Source organism: Cetorhinus maximus, chromosome 20, assembly GCF_964194155.1.
Source record: "Cetorhinus maximus chromosome 20, sCetMax3.hap1.1, whole genome shotgun sequence".
NCBI classification, from domain to species: domain Eukaryota; kingdom Metazoa; phylum Chordata; class Chondrichthyes; order Lamniformes; family Cetorhinidae; genus Cetorhinus; species Cetorhinus maximus.
Window position 1 is genome coordinate 55,041,664 of NC_135898.1, and position 23,245 is coordinate 55,064,908.

The 23,245-nt window shown below is 42.6% G+C and overlaps 1 protein-coding gene across 1 annotated transcript in view; it reads right to left on the minus strand.

The window, feature by feature from the left end:
- The window catches only part of LOC144694383 (factor VII-activating protease-like), a 90,746-nt gene that overhangs the window by 48,974 nt on the left and 18,527 nt on the right, over positions 1 to 23,245 (minus strand). Inside the window, exons 4-8 of the mRNA XM_078564702.1 lie at positions 16,649 to 16,789; positions 13,266 to 13,373; positions 9,249 to 9,365; positions 2,830 to 2,949; positions 1,430 to 1,601 (exon numbers count right to left, since the gene is read on the minus strand). Of these exons, the coding sequence (XP_078420828.1) occupies positions 1,430 to 1,601; positions 2,830 to 2,949; positions 9,249 to 9,365; positions 13,266 to 13,373; positions 16,649 to 16,789 (658 nt within the window). The remainder of the gene's footprint in view (positions 1 to 1,429; positions 1,602 to 2,829; positions 2,950 to 9,248; positions 9,366 to 13,265; positions 13,374 to 16,648; positions 16,790 to 23,245) is intronic.

A 23,245-nucleotide genomic window follows, 5' to 3' on the forward strand; every position in this document is an offset into this window, starting at 1 on the left:
GGTCCCACCAACCATTTTTCAAGGTCCACGGAGTCGAAAATCTAGGCCTTGGATTTCCAAAGGCATTCAAAAAGATGCCACTTAAAAGTCTAATACACAAGATAATTTGGAATTTTGGTCGATATAATCATATGGATAGAGCATTGGATAAGGGATAAGAAGCAGATAATAGGCACAAAGAGGATATTTTCAAATTGGCAGGCTTTAACTAGTGGAGTGCCACAGGGATCAGTACTGGGACCAAGGCTATTTACAATTGTTATGTATTGGATCAATACAGGAAGAGAACTGAACTGTAAGGTAGGGTAGAGCAAATCCATGGAGACTCTGGAAACATGGGACTGGAATTTAAGGGGCACTGTCATTCCCACCCCTGCCAGCTAAAATGTTGGGGGAGGGTGGGGGGGGCGAGGAGCCAACCCATGATTAAGATGACTATCCCACAGCAACTTAATGCTACGAGCAGCGTTAATTGCTTTAACGCAAGACTTCTGCCCCTTTCTCGGGAGGAAGTCCCACCTTCGAGAACTGCTGGTCAATCAAATTGGCTGGCATCTCTGTAGCCCCAGCAGCACTAGCCAGAAGTAGCAGGATTACAGGCAGGTCCCATGCTGAGGAGACCAGACTGACAGATAAGTTCACGGGTCGGGGTTGTGGGTCTTGGCGAGTGGTTGAGAAGGGGAGGGGACTGTGGGGCCAGATTCAGGAGGCCAGGGGGAAAGGTTAAGGGGTGAGGATGACCTTTGGGGCAGGTGCCTCCAATGGGTGCAGGGGTAAAAGAGGCCCCACCATTACCCGACATCAGCCCACACAGCTAAAGCTGCTGGGCTTCATGCATGACATGGGTCTCCTCTTGCTGTAGGTTAAATACTGGCAGCAGTGGGATAGGGGGATACCTTTAAGTAGGTATTAATTGGCCACTTAAGGACTTCAATAGGTCCAAGGGCAAGCTGTCCATCAAATACCTCCCTCTCCCCCTCTAAAATTTCAAACACGTCAGGGGTGGGTAAGTCAGTGGCAGGAAGGTCACCCCCTGGATTTTACAAGCCCCACCACCTTCAAACCCATTGGTGGGGAAGTGGTAAATCTAACCCAAGGGTGTGAATTTTGAAATAATCTCACCAGAGCGTCACATCCCAGTGTAGCTTAGAAAGGATGGGGTGATATACGAACAGGGCATTGGCTGCATTGTTTTAAATGAAGTTGAAGCCTGCGGAGGGTTGAGGCAGAGAGGCCATCTAGGAGAATGTTAAAAAATAGCATTATATTTAGTGGCAATCTTCAATGGGCATGTGTCTATTTCTTATAAATCCCACGTAGAATGTATGTGAAGGTCTAAGTGTATAATTGGAAATTTGAATGCAGTGAAAAGCAACTCATCTAAATCATCTAAATTTCATCATATAAGAAAGGATCAATGCTTGTTTACCGGCAGTAGTTATGTTCTTCAACACCAAGTGTTTCATGACTTTGCATCTGAAGAATCATAGCTGGTGTCAGAAGTAGATGAGAATTCCAGTACAGACATCTCTGTCCTTTTATGGTTTGACTCACATTACCTTGGTATGTCGCACCATTTCCTGTGTAACAGTCATCCTTTCCTGCATTAAATGCATTATGCAATTTTCACATTATACTGAAATGTAACATAGGCTCTTGTGTTCCGGCATTGAAATTGTTAAGTACATTTGTATAAGAAGTGGTGTAATTTCTGGCATTTATTAAGTGCAGTGAGCAGCTAAGGCCCCAGGAAACTACAATGCAAAAGGGCAGCCTCTGAAAGGGCTGAAATCTTCAGAAGAGCATTTGGGACAGAAAAGGAAGGCTTTTCTTGATCCCTTTGAATTTCAGTCACCCTCAGCTGAAGGGCCTCTTGCTAGACCCTTAATCAGTCATAAGCCAGCTGGTGCTGTCAGGGCACCATTACTGGGCAGTATGCCACCAAAGATCGATTAATTTTCCACACAAAAAGCACTTCCAGAGGAAAGATGGTCTCAATGGTGTTTCCAGGCAGCAAGTCATCCAGGAGTCTGTACCCAGGCACTCAACATCACCTCCTTCACCCCAAGGATAACACAGCAATGGTGGAAGTAGTTAGCCAGGGCTGCCAAGATAAGGCCAAACACTCTGGCTCTTTCTTTCTTGGCCACTCTGAGCAACACCCTGACCACTCCTTGCTGATGTTCCTTCTCTTGGCCCCCAAAAATTTCTTCTGGCCCTTCCACAGTCACTCCCACTCCCTCTCCCCACCATTGCCCCCAACTCCTCCCCCCCCCCCCCCACCAGGATAAAAGTTTTGGCTCAACTTGTGGGACCCTCCAGATTCTGAGCTGCTTGTCAGCATCAGAACAGCACCTGCAGCTTGCGGCCAATGTTGACATCAGGCCCAGTCTTCAAAATGTCATGGGCTTCTTGGCAGGGGCTTCAGGAGGGCAATGTGAGTGCTCTCCCTGCCATGTACCTGATAGCCATTCAAATTTAAAAATTGATCCTCCCCCCCCCCATCCTCCAAAACACCACTATCCCAGTCCTTAGAAAATGGCATTTTAAAGAAAAACATTTAATATTTATTGCGGGGGGAAAGTTGCAAGCACATGAGTTATAGATTGCAGGTATTTTAGATACAAATCTGTTTTTTTCTTCACCCCAGTGTTTTGTCTTTAGAAGTATGAAAGCTCCATAATAACAGAGCTAAAAATAGCTCGGCACCGGCAAAACTCAACATTTTCTGGCTGCAAACAAAAGCGAATTGGACCTAGCGGGGCAGATTCAAAACACTCGTTAGGAGGTATTTCCAAACATTCATTGTAAAACTAAAAATCATCTCACCTATTTCACACCTCTCTCCTCGGAATAGTTCTGGACAGGCGCATTTGAATAGTGTGCTTCCGTTCGTCTGCAAGCACGTTCCTCCGTTAAGGCACGGATTTGGATCACAAACAGCAGTTGCTGATAAGGCAAAGCAGTTGAAAATAAAATAGTCCTTCATACCTAACTGCAATGACTACCAACGTTTTTAATTTAATGAACTCTATATTTAAGCAAATGATAATATTTTTCTTTCACTGTATAACAGACATTGGACCCCAATTTATATTTTTAAGCATCTTTAAACCAACTTCACTCAGGCATGCTGCTCAAACATTTACAGGCTCACTTGGATATTGCATCAGGTGGACCTCGGTATCAAAGGGTGGTTGGAGCGCTCCCTCCCCAATTCCTATCGGCTGACAACCAGATTTTCAGATGCCAAACAGATGTCCGTTTGTTGAATTTCTCCCGTTGTCTCTTTCCTAATTGCCATTGATTATACTGGGCAAGCCAACTCTTTAACTTAAAATCCCACCCAACCCAATTCCTTAGGAATGGGCTAGGAAGGTACTGTCGAAGGCGGTTTGGTGAGTTGCTGGAGTGCATCTTGTAGATGGTACACACTGCTGCCACGGTGGAGGGAGTGGACAATATAAGGTGATGAGTGGGGTGCCAATTAAGCAGGTTACTTTTACCTAGATGGTGAAATTAAGAATTACATTTATATATTACCTTTCATGACCACCAGACGTCTCAAAGTGCTTTACAGCCGATGAAGTACTTTTGAAGTGCAGTCATTATTGTAATGTAGTGTAAGGCAGGAATTGTGACAGTCAATGTTCAACAAGCTCCCACAATCAACAATGTGATAATGACCAGATTACCTGATTTTATGATGTTGATTGAGGTTTAAATATTGTCCTGGAAACTGGAGATAACTCCACTGCTCTTCCTCAAAATAACGTCCGAGGATTCTTTATATCTAGCTTAGAGGGAAGGCAGGCCTTGGTTTAATGTCTCATCCAAAAGAAGGCACCGCCTGCAGTGCAGCACTGCCTCTACTGCACTGGAGTGTGATCCTTGATTTTTGTGCTTAAGTCCTGGAGTGGAACTCAAACTCATGGGCCTGAATTTTCATGCAGGCAGAGAGACTCTCATCTTAGTGAAAATGGCACTGGAGACCCGAATCTGAAAGTCTTCCCTCAAATCCAGCCCTCACCATTTTTGCAGGGCTGGGCGCTGTGATGGGGGCAGGTCAAAATTTGGGCGTCCATGGTTCATGGAAGCATGCACATGTTAAAGTGTAGCTGCCTTCAGATCGATCTGGTTTTTACAAGGAAGGAGTGGGAAATACGAATTGTGCAGATTAGACCTGGTAGGAGAAGGTCTAAACTTACAGGAGTTCTTTGGAGAGGAAGGGGGAGGTGATGGCTTAGTGGTATTGTCATTGGACTAGTAATCCAGAGACCCAGGATAATATTCTGGGGACCTAGGTTCGAATTTGAATTGAATAAAAATATGGAATTAAAAGTCTAATGATGACCATGAAACCATTGTCAATTGTTGTAAAAACCCATCTGGTTCACTAGTGCCCTTTAGGGAAGGAAATCTGTCACCTTTACCTAGTCTGGCCTACATGTGACTCCAAACCCACAGCAATGTGGTTAACTCTGTAGGCCCTAGCAAGCCACTCAGTTGTATCAAACCGCTACAAAGTCACTAAAAAGGAATGAAACCGGCATCGCCCTAGGCACTGGAAATGACAACAACAATCTCAGCCCTGTTGACACTGCAAAGTCCTTCTTGCCAACATCTGGGGGCTAGTGCCAAAATTGGGAGTGCAACAGCCTGACATAGTCATCCTCATGGAATCATATCTTCCAGATAATGTCCCAGACACCGTCATCACCATCCCTGAGTATGTCCTGTCCTACCAGCACAACAGACCCAGCAGAGGTGGCGGCACAGTGATATACAGTCAGGAGGGAGTTGCCCTGGGAGTTCTCAATATCGACTCCAAACTCCATGAAGTCTCATGGCATCAGGTCAAACATGGGCAAGGAAACCTCCGGCTGATAACCATGTACCGTCCTCTGTCAGCTGGTAAATCAGTGCTCCTCCATGACACCATTTGGAGGAAGCACTGAAGGTGGCAAGGGCACAGAATGTACTCTGGTTGGGGGGCTTCAAGGTCCATCACCAGGAGTGGCTCGGTAGCACCACCACTACTGAGCTGGCTGAGTCCTAAAGCACATTGCTGCTAGACTGGGTCTGCGGCAGGTGGTGAGGGAACCAATAAAAGAGAAAAACATACTTGACCTGATCCTCACCAACCTGCCTGCCGCAGATGCATCTGTCCATGACAATATCAGTAGGAGTGACCATCGCACAGTTGTTGTGGAGACAAAGTCCCACTTTCATATTGAAGATACCCATCATTGTGTTGTGTGGCACTACCACCGTGCTATATGGGATAGATTTCGATCAAATCTAGCAACTCAAGACTGGGCATCCATGAGGTGCTGTGGGCCATCAGCAGCAGAATTGTGCTCGAACACAATCTGTAACCTCATGGTCCAGCATATCCCCCATTCTACCATTACCATCAAGCCAGGGGATCAACCCTGGTTCAAAGATGAGTACAGGAGGGCATGCCAGGAGCAGCACCAAGCATACCTAAAAATGAGGTGTCAACCTGAAGCTATAACATAGTACTATTTGCGTGCCAAACAGCATAAGCAGCAAGTGTTAGACACAGCTAAGCAATCCCACAACCAACGGATCAGATCTAAGCTCTGCAGTCCTGCCACATCCAGTTGTGAATGGTGGTGGACAATTAAACAACTCACTGAAGGAGGAGGGTCCACAAATATCCCCATCCTCAATGATGGGAGAGCCTAGCACATCAGTGTAAAAGATAAGGCTGAAGCATTAGCTACAATCTTCAGCCAGAAGTGCCAAGTGGATGATCCATCTCGGCCTCCTCTGGAGTCCCCAGCATCACAGATGCCAGTCTTCAGCCAATTCGATTCACTCCACGTGATATCAAGAAACAGCTGAAGGCACAGAAAACTGCAAAGGCTATGGGCCCTGACAATATTCCAGCAATAGTACTAAAGACTTGTGCTCCAGAACTTGCCGTGCCCCTAGCCAAGCTGTTCCAACACAGCTACAACACTGACATCTACCCGGCTATGTGGAAAATTGCTCAGGTATGTCCTGTACACAAAAAGCAGGACAAATCCAACCCAGCCAATTACTTTCCCATCAGTCTACTCTCGATCATCAGTGGAAGGGGTCATCAATATTGCTATCAAGCAGCACTTGCTTAGCAATAACCTGCTCACTGTCGCCCAGTTGGGTTCCGCCAGGGCAACTCTGCTCCTGACCTCATTACAGCCTTGGTTCAAACAAGGACAAAAGAGCTGAATTCCCGAGGCGAGGCATCAAGGCTGCATTTGACCGAGTGTGGCATCAAGGAACCCTAGCAAAACTGGAGTCAATGGGAATCAGGGAGAAAACTCTCCGCTGGTCGGAATCATACCTAACACAAAGGAAGATGGTTGTGGTTGTTGGAGGTCAGTCGTCTCAGCTCCAGGATATCACTGCAGGAGTTCCTCAGGGTAGTGTTCTAAACCCAACCATCTTCAGCTGCTTCATCAATGGCCTTCCTTCCATCATAAGGTCAGAAGTGGGTATGTTCGCTGATGATTGCACAATGTTCAGCACCATTCGCGACTCCTCAGATACTGAAGCAGTCCATGTCCAAATGCTGCAAGACCTGGACAATATACAGGCTTGGGCTGACAAGTGGCAAATAACATTCGTGACACACAAGTGCCAGGCAATTACCATCTCCAACAAGAGAGAATCCAACCATCGCCCTTTGATGTTCAATGACATTACCATCCCTGAATCCCTCACTATCAATATCCTGGGGGTTACCTTTGACCAGAAGCTGAACTGGACTAGCCATATAAATACTGTGGCTACAGAGCAGGTCAGAGGCTAGGAGTCCTGCGATGAGTAACTCACCTCCTGGCTCCCCAAAACCTGTCCACCATCTACAAGGCACAAGTCAGGAGTGTAATGGAATACACCCCACTTGCCTGGATGAGTGCCGCTCCCACAACACTCAAGAAGCTTGACACCATCTAGGACAAAGCAATCCACTTGATTGGCACCACCTCCACGAACATTCACTCCCTCCACCATCAATGCATAGTAGCAGCAGTGTGTGCCATCTACAAGATGCACTTCAGGAATTCACCAAGGCTCTTTGGACAGCACCTTCCAAATCCATGACCACTACCATCTAGATGGACAAGGGCAGTAGATAGACGGGAATACCACTACCTGGAAGTTCCCTTCCAAGCCAGTCACCATCCTAATTTGGAAATATATCACCGTTCCTTTACTGTCGCTGAGTCAACAGCACTGTGGGTGTATCTACAGCATATGGACTGCAGCGGTTTAAGAAGGCAGGTCACCATCACCTTCTCAAGGGCAAGTAGGGACGAGCAATAAATGCTGGCCCAGCCAGCGAAGCCCACATCCCGTGAATGAATAAAAAAAGGGCACTCTTTTGGAAAGGGAAGGTACCCTTTTGGATATGGTCCTTTGGGTGAGATCAAGTGCCCTTTGGAATTGTTAAAAGTAAACAAGAATGTGTGTAAAAAGTGAATAAGCTCAGTGGAACTGTCAAGAAAGCTGTCAAAGGTGCTGTCCAGATGTCAAGGCATTTAAATCTCCTGCCCTTTAAATATTTGAAGAAAAAAAAGCTGTCCACAGTGTTGAACAAAAGCAGTACTTGCTATTTCACTCTATCTGTTGATGTAAGCCTGAGGGTTACCATTACAGGATTAGTGCTGCATGACTGAATTCATAATCTATCATTATCACAGTGGGGTGCCTGTCAGTTCATGGTTTGACAGTTCCAAATACTTATTAAGTCTTTAAAGTGGGACTGTGAGTACAAATGTTTGTTCTTATAGTGATAAATGGACATTAAATGTACTGAATGGGTTTTTATCCAAATGATTTTATCCATTTTTTTAGTGAATTCATCAATGGACACTTAAGAACTTTATTTGATCTCAGCATGGGCCTTGAGGTCTGCCCATGGTGGATACTGGGTGAGCTGGAATGGAGGGCGTAAGGTCAAAGGGTGGTAGGTGGGGTGCATGGGTTGGTACGTGTTGACACTAAGTTGGCATAGGGGCTATAAAGGATCATGGGGTGGGTAGAATAGCATAGATTGGCATGGAGGGTATGAAGGACCATTGGGAGGTGGATGAGGGCATGAGATGGCATGGGTTGGCATGGATGAGGCATGGGGAGAGTGTGGATTGGGTGAGGGGGTATGAGGGGTGAGTGCTTTTGTTTCATTTTTTTTCACAGCTGGTACAAAATGCCAAAGCATCGAGGCAGGCCTTTTGCCCTACCCGCCTCCACATCTGGCAGCCTCTGTGCTTGCCTATGAGCTCTTTCCCGGGGCAGCAAGCCCAACTCCCATAAAGCCCACACCCCTCCCCTCAACCCAGAATTAAAATTGGAACTTCTGGCACACTCTCTCAGGAGTTGGGTTCATGGAGCCAGGAGTGAAAGTCTCCCGACTCTGCGTTCCGGAGCCAGGAGTGAAAATTCAGGCCATAACTTTGCAACTCAGGCGTGTGTGCTACTAACTGGGCCATGGCTGATTCTATGGCAAGCTTCCTAAGATTTGCCTGAACTGAACTCATCTAAGTAAGTGAAGTGTGTTCCATCACATCTCTAACTTATACCTTGTAGATGGTGGAAAGACTTTGCGGAGTCAGGAGGCTAGTTAAGGGTAATTAGTGCAGGTTTTGAACTGCTGTTGTCAATCATTTGAAGCAGCATTTCTCTAAGGCTTCTTCAATAGAACCATCTACCCCATGATCTATACTGTCGAGATGAACAAGGGCAGCAGGTGCACGGGAACGCCACTATCTGCAAGTTCCCTTCCAAGTCACACATCATCCTGACTTGGGAATATATCACTGTACTTTCACTGTTGTTGGATCAAAATCCTGGAAATCTAAACCTAACAGTATTGTGAGTGCATCAACAGCACATGGACGCAGTGATTCAAGAAGGCAGCTCACCATCACCACCTTCTCAACGGCAATTGGGAATGGGTACAAAATGTTGGCCAGCAACACCCACATCTCATGAATGAATTCAAACAAACTCTTTAAATGATACAATAATTCTTATTAAATGGTATCAGAGTGACACTGCATTATAGATAATTTTTGCATGACAGATGGATACAGAAGGTTAAAAATTGTAATTAAACTCATATATATATATATATATATATATATTCTGAAAAGTACCTCTGTTTTATGTAATAAAATAGAGATTAAACACACTAGCTATTTTTCGGTCTGAAGAAATGTATCAAAAAAGCTTACCATTAGTGCATGTTGGTGGCTGATAAGGATGTCTGCATTTACATTTATAATAAGGAGGTACAATTGTGATTAGGCAGTCTCCATGGCTGCATGGGTTATTCTTACAAGGGTTATTCTCTGTAATAGAATAAATTAAACATGCAGATAATTGTCTTTTGCTTGAACAGGTCCAACTGAACCTATATTTTCATCCATGCAATTAATCCAACCTAGTCAAATTATTTTAAAGTATACATTTTATTGCTTTCAAACTTAACATTTTGTATTTCACTGCTTCTATTAAGAAACAAAACTACTATTTTTCAAATATGATAAAAATTCCAAAAGCAGACAGCAATAAGAATAATTGGATAGTAAGTTAATTTGTATGGAAATCATGATTGTATGAAACGACTCAATTTTTAGTTGAATGGCGACTTTAGCTATTATATTCAACTCAGCATTATAACCTGTGAGATTTCATAATAACAGCAATGCATCTAATTAAGACTCCGGCCCAGGAATTTCTCAATTCATGATTCCAGCAGATATGTTAAAATTGCTCTCTGACACTGCGCCTATCGGAATTACAGGATCAGTGAGAGGGCATCTCGCTTACATATGTATGAATAGCTATGTACATGGAACAGTCACACATCTGCCACATTTCCAGCAAACCTAGTCCATGTAGGCTGAAAACTTTGATGCTTTGAGAGGCGTGGGTGTTACATAGGATCCTTTGCAATCCCAACCTTGGTCTTTTCAGTTCTCTAAGCAAGAAGGGCAATCTACAACATAACCACAAAAAACACTGCTCCTTCAAGGTTCAGGGTGCTTGTTAATTTTCACCCCACTTCTGGGGTCTATTTATGCCCTTGTCGTGGCTGGTTCACTCTTGTTCAACTTCCACTGATATGTTGGGTCTGTTCTTGCCTGAGGAATGGAAACTACTGGTGCAAAGTCCTCAGGCTAGGTTTTCAAAATAGGGTTGGAAACCTGACACCCGGATGAATTCCAGGTCCCAAACCCGCACCTGAACTGAATCACTCTGTAAGTGGGCTGATTGGGCAAGAGGCAAGCTTGGCACTCAGTCAGAGGTACTGAGGACTTCCAGGAAGCAGGAGCTGCCTGCCTAGCTAGCAGCAAAGGCAGGCAGCAGCCATGTTGGGGGCTGCCATTGCCTTGCTGAGGAGAGCAGGCACGTCATGAAAGGACCAGAAGGATAAAGATTGTGCAAAGTGACCATGGATGCCAAGTCAAGGTACAGTGCTGAACCTAGTATTAGTTGACTGCTCAAATTTCCCAAAAAAAACAAAATGAAAACAAATTTCATTTTTGCCTGCAGCAACCCTGATAGCCCTGTACTAATGTGCACCAGTCTGTTTGGCCTCATCCGGAAAATGATTGAAAATCCCATTCTGTTCCAGACAGACCCCTTAACAAGCTCCTTAAGGAGCTTAAGGGACTGTCAATTGGTGGTAAGCAGATTTCCCATTCCCTCTCCCCAGCCAGCCCTCAGAAAATTGCAAATTTTCCGAGAGGCAGTAGGATTTAATGCAGCCCTCCCAGAATGGATTTGTCAAATCCAGCCTGCACGCATTTCTACCTCCGCCACAACTGAAAATCCAACCCCTCATCCCTACCATGCTGCCTCATGACCATCATTAACCATGTAGGGAGTGAACAGAGGTTGAGATCCTTATCAGGCATCCAGGAAACTCCCAGAAATGTCAAAGACCTGGCACAATCTGGTATGCTTCAGGTACTCACTAGCCCCATGATGTCAGAAACTTTGCCTGTCATCAGGATGAGTGCCAGGGTCAATACAATTTTTTTCTTTTCTAAAATTGCCCTCTTCTTTGGAAGATCGAGACTCCATTCTTGACTTAGACCACACCACAACCCCCACCCAGCCTGGATGTTGGTATTGTGTACCGGCCTGTAGATTTATGTTAGGTGCCATTTGGGTCAGGGAGTGGGAGATCCCTGGCCCATTCCCTTAATGTCACCTGCCTTTTAAGGTGCAGGCAGAGGTTCCCTTTCTTACCAGATGAAGCAGGGAATCCTAGCTTTGGTTGGGATCTGCTTGGGCCTCAGTCTATTTCTGAGCCACTGCTGACATCCTGCTGAAATTACCATAGCAGTCTGCCAAAATGGTCAGTTTTGACCCCATTGTCCAAATCAAGTAATCGATGCGGAAAAAAGTATAATCTAAAAACTTACCAGGGGACAACTTTACAAAATAAAGTCCTTATTGTTTACAATTAAACTAAATTCTAAAATAAGCTAATCTCAGCAGCTTTTTTTCGATGAACTTAGCCATGAGAGTAAGCTATCATTAAAACGGTTAAATATAATCGCCTTTATCTAAATAAAATCTGAACTTTTATCAACTTACTTTACCAAGGATAATATTTGACAGTCTTTCCCAATAAGTTAGAAAAGATCATCTAATCAATTATGATAACTTCTAAAGTCTCTAATGAATAGGTCAGCATGCAATGTGGACTAAATTTTTCATTTTTTATTCTTCACGTATACTTTCAGCAACTGTGAAATGAAAATTACTCAATAAAAATAAAAAATGCTTCTGTTCTATTAGCAAAGTAATTAAAATAATGTATTTCTTCCAATTGTAAGATTACTAAAATTGTAATTGAATTTGAATGTGTATAAGCAAGAACATATATTGTAGAAATTGGAAAGTATTAGTGTTAGGAAATAGAGAAAGTTTAAGTAAGTTATATGTGTATTTGGGTGTGTTAAGAATAAGGTATATCTTTAATATTTAAGTTTGATTTGTATTTCTGTATTTGTGTGTTAAAAGGAGAAGTTGAGTTTTAGTTTCACTTTAGAAGATGCCTGCATTCTAGTGAGATTTTTATGACTCTTGACGAGAAATTAGAACAAACAAGAGTAGAAAAAAATTGTGCTGTTGCCTAGCAGCAGGGGTCCAGAGAGGGAGGATGCACACATGCATGCATGTACAAAAGCTAAAAAAAAAAGCAGTTTGAATTCAGTTGGAAGCAGCTGCCAGAGAGACTGGGCAGCAGAGGGACAGATAATAAGTCCCAAACTGAAGTTGAAGCCAGGATTCCACAGAGACTGGATATTGGGAGAGAGAAATGCAGAGAGAGCAGATCTCCCAAAAAGAACTAGAAAGTCCCAAAGCCAAGGAGTGAGACAGAAAGGGGAGGTCCCAAGAAGACCTTCGAGTCAAAGGAAGAACAGGAGTCTAGAAAAGGTCCTCTTCTGTGGAAGTGAAAGTAAGAAGCAGAGAAGAAGGGTCCAAGCTTCAAGCTTAAAGGGAGAAAGTTGCAGGATGCAGATTTAAAGCAATATAGGCATGCGAGAAGCTGGAAGATCCAAGGAGATAGCTGAAGGTCTGTAACTCTTTACTATGGTCATGTGAAGCAGTGGTCTTCCGTTGGCACAGCTGAGTCAGTGAGAGAGTGCGTGGAAGAAAGCTTGAATGCACCTGGTGACCCAGAGGAGAGGGACATCAGAAGGCAAATTCGAAACCTTGGAGGTGGACAATTGTGGATGGCGTCTGAGAAAAAATCGGTTTGGGAGAAGATTCCAAAGTGAGTTCTTGGAGACTGGAGATTGGAAACCCTCATGAGAAAGACAGAGTTCAGTGAGACCAGTTGGCTCATGGTGTGACAAGCCTCTGGGGGGATCTTGGGGAGAGATCTGTAGCCTCTGTTTGGGGTGGCATCTGTCACTTGGTTTCAGAGTGCGGTGTGTGTGAGCACAGGTCACCTATTGGTTTACATGGAATGTGTACTTACTGTGAACATTAGAGTGTAAGATAGCTTTGTAACTTTACAATCTGTAAAGGTTTAGTTGTGGGTGATGGAGTATTGTAATGTAGTTTATCTTTTCTTGTTTAATAAATTTTTATTATTTTGTTAAAAGTTCATCAGCTGACTCCTGTGACTGTTCAGTAGCCACTCTCCAAGCATCTAAACAAAAAATAAAATTTAGGATTTTGCTTGTCCAGTAGTGACATCAGCTAGGATCATAACAGCTAGTTACCTATTTCACAATTTGTTCCATTGTACAGTTTAGGGCAATGACATTTGTAGCCATTTTCTGTCAGTTCACAGGTTCCTCTATTTGTACATGGATTTGGATTGCAGTTATCTGAAAGGACCATAAAGCAATTATTTTAATGCTTTATCCCAAAATACGCTGTAGGATTAATTTTGGTTAATGTATAATTGTGACATTTTAGGATTCTTTTGTACCAGTCTAATGACCATTCCTGTGGATAGTCCATTTTCCTCTTTGATCTGAAACTATACCATTTTCTATACAATACAATTGCAGAGACGTATATTTATGTAATTTATTTGTATTTCAGTGCCTGTAATGTAGGAATGGCATATTGGCTTGTAATTTTAATAGAATTTTAGTTCAATATTACACTTCTTTTAATATTCTGTCTACCACTTCCCTGTCACTTGTTGAATTTGTTTTTTTATGACATGATTGTTACATGTTTGCATCTTTTTAGCTTCATTACCGAGTCTATATATGAATTTTTCAATGTAAGTTACACTGCAATTCAACCTTCAGACCGCAAACGTGTTTCTTGAATAAAATACAGCTTTCTCTTGTTTAGCACTTCTAATGTGTTTCTAAAATTCCGTGTGCTAAACAAAAATGTGCTAAACAAAAATCACTTTCCCATAAGAAACCATGTAATAAGGGTAGGTTCTGTTCCTGATTTGTAATTTTTACATTAAAACTTATTGGCTGAACCTACATGGCCCAACTTACTAACTCTTGTTAAATTATTCGTTCCACTTACTTCTTGGTCGCTGTTTCCCACTTCCCTCCTCGATCCTCCCACACACTGCCTCTCTGGCCTTCCCTTTCACTCGCCACCTCACTTGCTTACTCCCTCCCTCTCGCTGTCCCCTGCCCAAGCTCTCGCTCACAGCGAGGGCTCTGGAGAGTGGCAGAGAGAATGGTGGCAAGTGGAAAATAGTGAGTGGTCAGAGGTCAGAAGCAGCGAGCAGGAAGGTTGCGGGGGAGGCAAGAGGTGAGGGGGAGGGAATGAGGGGGGTCGAGAGAGAACTGACAAGCGAAGCGGCAGTTTGTTTTTAAAAAAAGACTGAGCATGCACAGTAACCGTGCTAAAACAAAAATAGAAGCAGCGCTTGAACTTCCCTAATTTATGAAACACGCTGAAATGAAAACACACTATTAGAATGTGCTCTAAATAGGGGATACATGTACCATTATTATTACATCCTGAAGGCTAATAGTACCTTCACTTCTTTTTTAATATTGTTCTGTGGATTTACATTTTCTATTCCATTACCTACATACTGGCCTTGGTTAATTGGCCTACCCCCTGATGGATTATTCATCATTGGGAGTTTATGCCAATTGTACCTTTCCAGGCCTTCAAGGCAGCTGGAAAAATTAAGCTGGATCATCTGGGCACAAGGACACCAACCGCTATGTTTTGAAATAATTTGAATGTTTTAAAAGAATTTGTTAAGGAACTGATAATCTTGCCCTAATCTAACATGCATATAGTTTTAAAAGTCATTCCATTTTCGGTATTTAAAAATTGGGTTACTCACAGGTGGTTGACTGACACTGATTAAGGGGTTGAATTTTCACCATGATGGCGGAAAATCTCTTGACTCAGAAGAACCATCTCCATGGAAACAAGCAAGATTTTTGCTCTGGGGCATGATTGGGTCAGGCAGTTTGAAGGCAGCTACGAAGGCAGGCGAGTGCCAAGACAGCCTGGTTTGAAGGCCTGCCTCAGTCCTCTGAGACTTCAACCCAGTTTAGTTAAAGACTATAGGTTAAAGGTTCTGTAGACCTCACCACTCACCCACCCCCACCCCCCAACCATGCCACCTCCACAACCCCCATACCACCAACATAGCCACTCACCTGGTATCCATTATGAGCAGACTTCAGGAGCCATGTGGAGATGAAAATAAATTAAACTTCTAACAATCTAGTAGAGCTCTAATTCATTCACACTTAATACTAAAAAAAAGTCTGAATCATGAAACACATTCAAAGATTTTAAATCCCCTCAAGTGCTTAGCATTCTATTAAAACAAACTTTTATTCAGCAGCCGAATCAAAGCCAGCTATCCTTTAGTAGCCTCTTCAGGCCATCAAAAAAATGTGAACTTAGCCTCCTGCTGAGAAAAGTGGTAATGGAGCTTTTGAAACTCAGCCAAGCATTCATAATGGCCTTAACTGTAATAATGTCCCTTGGGAAATGTCAACAATGAAATCTAATGAAAATGCAGGAGAAATGGTAATGGTTTTTTTGGTGGCCTGTCAATCAATACACTCCAACAGTGTGTGTTTGTTTTCTACTCTAACTGACAGCTGCAGCCTTTTTTTTTTCATTTTTAAAGGGCTGAGAATTGAAATAACTGCAGATTATGACACTTAAACAGACCTTATCTACTCTTCAAGAGCATGTGTGATTCTCACACTGTAGGTTAAGGCCCTTGGACAACCAAACTGGGGTCAGTTTCAACTCAGCCCTAATTTCAAATGCCCCTGCTGAGTTCAAGTTCCCTGCCTGTGTAATTCATACCGCACCCCATTACCCCACCAGCAAAAATGGGATCTGCCAGCAATGGGTCGGCCTCTTCCACATCTGGGACCCACCCTCCATTTTGAAAGGCTTCCGCAGTCGGCCTGACTCCACAGAAATCCAGCCAGCAATGCTTATTTTTAGTAATAAAAAAATTTTGAATTGGAATAACCAAATTTTACCAATTTATTGCTCTTAAATATATCAAATAACATTTTTAAAGAATTTTTTTTGAAAAAGATACATTTTAATACAGCACTCGATTGCACTGCTTCGCCACAGATTTCGAATTTGTCAATTTGCAAATGAGTTTGGTTATCTAGTTCGCCATTAGCTTTGTCAATGCTGCTCTGCAGAAATTGGTTATGTTGGACACCATGTCTTCATCTCTCTCAAACACATCTTTAGCCTTTTTTCAAACTACTTTACTCCCTATGGGCACCATTTAATATTTATTTGTGATTCTATAAATGTAGCCCATTTTAACTTGTAAACAAATCCCAAATAATAAATATCCAAACTTCACTCCATAGTGCTAATGTGAGCACATAAACAGAGATAAGGTCCCTTGTTGATTATTGTGGATCATTGCCTCAATGAATCAAATCGCAGCATTTCAGAATGATTGTCTGATGGCCCATGTGTAATATATTTGGCAATCAGGTCTAAGTTAACCGGTTTCAAATAAAATGGTTAGATTAACACACAGAGATGCATTGGAGAATTTTAACAAGATCCATCTGTTTAACTTGCCACATCCTAAAATTGGTGATAGTGCCAACTAATGTTAATTAATTTTACAGTTTGAAAACTCAACATTGAAATCACTTACCCATCTCGTAACTCTCGTAGACAGTTTCACCACTGAAACTATCCAAATCAATTTCAGCACTCACATTTTCACAGCCAGTTTCATTGCTCAAAATCTTGCTATCAACTTCTTTGTTCAAGTTAGAGCTGTGACATTTGCGACCTGTTGATATTGGTTGGCAAATGCAGTCATTTGGCAAGGATTGTGTTTGCAATTCAAATAAAAATCAAACAATAATGGCTCCAAACTGCCTTCCTGAGATACAATGCCAGTTTAAATAAGGCACAAGAGATGGGGTCAGGAAATTTAGTTGGACCTGGAAATATCAGGGACCGAATTTTCAAATGTCCGCGGGCTTGGGATCCCTGAGCGCGTGATTTCAAAATTGCACTCTCGGAGGTCATCTCACCATCTTGCTGTCTCCGGGACAGTTTGAGATTTTTAAAGTGCCAGTGTGGGGGAAGGAATGATAAACCTGCATGCCACCAAGTAACAGCCCAGTCAGCTCCTTGAGGAGCTTGTTAAGAGGTCAGTTGTGGTTGGGAATGCGATTATTAACACTTACTTCACCAAACCCAACTAGTAAGTTAGTGACTAGTTATCAGATTCATTCTGGGGACAACAGGAAGTTTGGGTGGAATTCCACTGAGGATGGGATCTCTGCTAGGCAAAAGATGCCTGACATGTTGGACCACACCCCCAGCCCACAACAAGGATGCCTCACCCTGCTGAGTGGGCACCCCCCACACCCCACCACCTCTGGTGAGTTGTCCTCAAATTTGATGGGCATTGGCTTTGCTTATCTAGAGAGGAAAAATAATAAAATGGTAATTAAATATGTATCATATGCATATGACTTTATCACAGTCTCATCAACCATTTCACCACGTTATTATACTAATAAGCTTGTATTGTTGCAAAGCTGCATACAAAGCATATCAGGAGAAAGGCATGAGTATAATCTTGAAGTTAGGGCCCAATTGACTCCTGATTGCACTAAAGTTGGGAAGACTATGAGATAGTCAGATGCTGTTTGAATTTTTTTAAGTGGTATGGTAAGTGTCTGCTTGCCCTCTTCCTAACTCTGCCCCTCAATGCCATCCCTGGCTCCACCATTCAGTACCACTCTTACTCCTACTATATGTTGCTGCATTTAAAAGTGGAATTCTGATGTGGGCAATATCAGGAGTGATCATCCTGATTAGGATTCAAGGCAGTTCCAATCCTAGGGCAGCAACAGCATCTGGCAAGAGCTGGAAAAGCCAGTAAGGGAGAAGGGAAGAAAACGTACAATATGAGTGGATGGATTATAATGAAGAGAGGGGGAAAGAAACTAAAGGTTTCAGCATGAATTATTTTGTAGAGTACGAGTGTATAAATGCTTAACAGTTTACTTAAATAGATGAGTAAAGAATTTGAGCAAACTTTCTTAATGCCTGTACACTAGCTTTCCATGATGTAATTTTCAGGATCTAAGGGGATGGAATTAGCTTTCCCTCCTCTATTAATATTAATAAAAGTGTTTATCAATAATATCATAAGAAGAATGACCCGTGGTTTGCAAATTGTCATGTGAACTGTAAGAGGATGTGTTAAATCTAAACTGAAATGTGAATATATGCTAAGAAAGCAGAGCTGAAGAACAAAGTTTCCTGCTAAGAACCAGCAAAATGATTGTGATATGATGTAGAGTTTTCCTTTAAGTGTTGAATGAGATTTTCATGAATTAATGTACTAATTTTTGTTTTACTGGTTCATTTGATGATGGTATGTTGTAAAGATATGATTTTGTCTTCATAATGTAGTAGACTGTGTAAATCTTAACAGTGATAACTCAAATAGTTTCAAAAATGCATTGGTTTGAATAGTTCTAAAATGTAAGCTGCATTTTTGAGCAGACCTTCCTGTCGAAACAGGATGAGATCTTAAGGGAAGTACTGTGATTGATAACTTGAAACATCAGCAATTGCTAGTATTTTTAAAAGATCCCGAGATGGACAGGAAAGAAATGGGAAATCTTTACAAAATGTTCGGCAATATCTGTTTAAAATTGAGTTCAAGGTGTTTAAACTTCCTGGGTAAGCAGGAAAACCAGAGGTTGAGCTGGTGAGGACTAAAAGATTGGTCTTACTGAATCAGATGACTAATTCTTTGGGGGAAAGAAGAGGAGGATTTGGATAGTTAAGCACAGAGTAGAAGAAGAGGAGATGACATCTCAGTTTGCATAGTTGGACAATAGTGCTGACTGGAGCCTACCGCCAACGTTAAAGAAGCTGAACAAGAAGAACGAGATAACACTCGGTGCTCTATCCAGTAACATGGCAGCTGAAATATGATCTGTTTGGAACACTAATACTTTAACCTCTGCTGTGTGACAATAAAAGGTTTGCTGTAACCAATTGGTGTCAAGTTCGAATCCCTTGAATTCTGACAAAGGCAAGGCTTATTTTGTCTAATTGTTCTAGATTACTGCCTGCATTATTTCAATGTTATTCTATCCAGTGATATCCTATCACTGTGGAAAAGCAAGCTAAGTCAAAATTCTTGGATAAACAGCTTTACTTGTCTGAAGGGTAGCTGATACATGAGAAAAACAAAATTGCAAGCAAATATAGCTTATTGATACACTTCTGAGAAACAATAATGCTGTCATTGTTTCAGACTGATCTGATATTCCCTGTCTAGAACTGTATGGATAATTCTTAAGCTAAATATTCTCATGAAAAATTAATCAATATACACTGTATACTGATTTCTTCCTATTTACATGCAACTGGCCTTGCCCACAGGGTGGATTAATTACCAGTTGGAGTTTCTGCTAATTGTGCCTTTTGCAAACCTTCAAGGGGGCTGAATAAATTAAGCTGGATCTTTTGGGTGCCAAGACATGAATGGTTTTGAAAGATTTTGGATTTTTTTTAAATTTACTGAGGAACTGACAGCTGTACACCAATCTAACCAGGGAATACTTTTGTATATTTTTTAGAAGTCAGCTTCAATAATTTAAATTCAGGTTTTTCACATGTGGTGGATTGACAGTAACTTAAAATGCTTATTTTTTGTGATAAGTCCATTAGAGTTGTATTAATCAAACTTTACAAATTTGTTGCTCTTAACTATATCAAGGAACATTTTTAAGCAAGTAAGTAGCAGGAGGCCAGCTTAACAGAGACAGCTTAATTGGAGTATGGCTTTGACAGAGTACAGAACCTGGGGATTTGGTGAATGAGGGAATTTGGTGCAGTGAGGGAAGAGGGGCTGTTCTAGTATTTTACAAGACCAGGAGTTGTCCAAGAGAGGTAGCAAGAGACTGTGAGACCAGAGACTAAGGCTTTCATTAGGGGTAAGCATGCAGGTGATTGGTTGGTGAGTTTTAAGGTTCCTTTTTTTCTCTAAACTGTGGTAGTAGTTTAAACTAGGGCTGGGGAGATATAAGTACCATATTAAATTTATAGCTTAACTAGTTAAACTACTTAATATAACTACAAATTATCATTGAGTAGTATTACTAAACTTCAAATCCTAAATAGTTTAAATAAAATACAAGAATGAGGGCAGGGCATGTGTTGCAGCTGTAAAATGTGGGAGTCTTGGACACCAGTGTGATCCACAACAACAGCATCTGCAGTAAGTGTTAGCAGCACAAGGAACTTCAGCCCAGAGTTGATGAGTTGCAGTCCGAGCATCGGTGGTGGTGGCGGCCATGGTGGGAAAGTTACGTAGACACTTTGTTCCAGGAAGTAGTCACACCCATTAGATTAGGTACATCAGATTTAGTCTGTGGTCAGGTTCAGAGGAGTGTGACTACAAGTAAGGCATTTATGGGGGTCCAAAGGTAGCAATGGAGGAGCCTCAGCCCTTGCATGCGTGCAACAGGTTTCAGGCTCTTGCACCTTCCAGCAGTGGACAAGGCCAGGGACTGCAGGGAGGATGAGTAAACTGACTACAGTGCAGTGGTACAGATGTTCATTCAAGTAGGGGGAGTAAAAAAGAATGTAGTAGTAGCTTGTCTGAGGGAATAGCTACTGTTCTCTGCAGCCAAGAGCATGAATTCCAAAGGTTGTGTTGCCTGCCTGGTGTCGTGGTTAAGGTTATCTCCTCAGGGCTGGAGAGGAACTTGGTGTGGGATGTGAAGTATCCAGTAGTCCTGGTCCACATCAATAACAGATGTGGAATTAAGAAAGAGGTTGTGCTCAGGGAGTATGAGCAGCTGGGGCTAAATTAAAAAGCAAAACCACAAAGGTAATATTCTCTGGATTACTACCTGAGCCATGAGCAAATTGGTGTAGGGGCAATAAGTTGAATGTGTGGCTCAGAGATTGGGATAGGAGAAATGGATTTGGATTCATGGGACACTGCAGCAGTACTGGGGAATGAGAGAGAGCTGTACTGTTGGAATGTTCTTCACCTCAACAGTATCCTGATGAATTGTATAACTAGGGCTGTAGAGAGGACTTTAAACCGAACAGTGTGGGCGGTGGGAATGAGTTGTAGGGGAGAGTTCATGTGAGGGGAGAATTAGAAGTTAAAGAGTAAAGACAAGGCAATAGAGCAGGATAGCAACGCAGGTAATGATAATCAGAGTGTGACAGGAAGGGACTGAGCTTAGGAATATTAGCGTGCATCTGCAAATGGTGTCAGAGTATGGAAAATGGTAAAAATACAGAATTAAAGATTCCATAACTGAATGCATGCAGCATTCACAGTATTATTGAATTGACAGCACAAATAAAAATAAATGGGTATGTCATGATAACCATTACAGAGAGATGGGGCAGAGTTTAATGGGTAGTGGGGTTTTGTATCCTGCCACTAAAATAGTCAGCAGGGAACTCAGCCCTGCTTTTGAATGCTGTCCCGCAACCATTTAACACTCTCAGAAGTGTTAATTCACTGGAGGCGGTCCTTCTGTCCCCATCTGGGAGGAAGGCCTGCCTCTGAGAACTGCCGGCCATCTAATTAGCTGTCAGTTCACTAGTCCCAACTGTGCCAGCAGGATGGTGGCCACTGCTGTGACTGCTTCCAAACCCAGCAAAGCAGAGCCAGGAGCCAGGTGCAAGGTAAGTCTGATGGGATCTTGGTGGGACCAGGTCATGAGGTCCCAGGCTGAAGGTGGTGTGTGAGAGTGTTGAGGGATGCGTCACAAAGGACAGGGGCAAGGGAGCACTTGTGGGGGCCAGGGGTGCCTAGAGACCCCCGATCACTAAAGGGGACCCGAGACATCCTCTTTTTCCCCCCAAGGCCCGAGCAGGCTACCCTGCCAGGCAACCACCCCCTGCCCTCACAACCCCACATCCCTGACCTCCTCCCACTGGTCAAAGATTTGCAGCCAGGGCCAGAAGTGGCCATTAATTGGGCACTTAAGGCCTCATTTGGAGGGAGGGTGGGTCGTCCTAGGCTTTATCCAATGCCCATGAAATTGCAGTGAGGTCAGGGACAGGTGAGTGGCAGGAAAGGCACACACAATTTTACAGGCCTTCCACTTTCAACCCTGCCCAGGCGGCACTATAAAATTCTACCAATGGTTGCAAAATAATCAAGGATGGGAACTGAATATTCAAGAGTTTTTGCATTTCAGAAGGATAGGAAGCAAGGAAAAGGATATGGGGTAGCTCTGCTAGTGAAGGATGAGATCAGTACAATAGTGAGAAATAATATTGGGTCAGAAGATCAAGATGTATTAGCTTGGGTGGAGATAGTGCAAGTATACAAAAAAGAAGAGAGAAGCTAAAGTAAATGTTGGTCCCTTAAAGGATGAGATTGGGGAATTTATAATGGGAAATAAACAAATGGCAGAGACTTTGAATAAGCATTTTGTCTCCGTCTTCATGGCAGAAGACATAAAAAGCACCCCAGGAATTGTAGAAAATCAAGGGGCAAAAGGGAGGGAGGAACTTAAATCAATCACTATTACTACAAAAAAAAGTACCAGGAAAACTAATGAAACTAAAGGCTGGCAAATCCCCTAGATCTGATGGCCCGCATCCTTAGGGTCTTAAAGGAGGTGGCTGCAGAGATAGTCAATGCATTGGTTGTAATCTTCCATAATTTCTTCTGTACTGGAAAGGTCCCAGTGGATTGGAAAACCACAAATGTAACATCTTCATTCAATAAAGGAGGGAAACAGAAAGCAGGAAACTATTGGCTGGTTAGGCTAACATCTGTTATTGGGAAAGTGCTGGAATATATTATTAAGGAAGTAATAGCAGGGCATTGAGAAAATCATAATAAAATCAAGCAGATGTAAGAATTAAGGGGGACCCCTACTTTAGGCTTTCTTGCTAATTAGCAAACACTAAATTAAATGCTGTTACTGGCTGTGCATTTATTTCAATTTTATTGTTATCCTAATCCTGTTTTTATTCCTGTTGTGATTACACTCTGCATAAGGATGGTTGGCAGATGACAAGATGGGAAATTGTGGTTTGGGCCTTCATTGGCCAAATATTTTGTCAAACAGAAAGGTGTAAAAGTGGCAAAACTCCAGCAAAAATGTAGCAAAGCTGAAAACAGACAATTTGCTATGTGGGACCAGGGCAATAAATAGCTCCCAGAGGACAGAGGAAACAATAGTGCCTAGGATCCAAGACATGACACCAGGGTGTTAAGGCTACCATG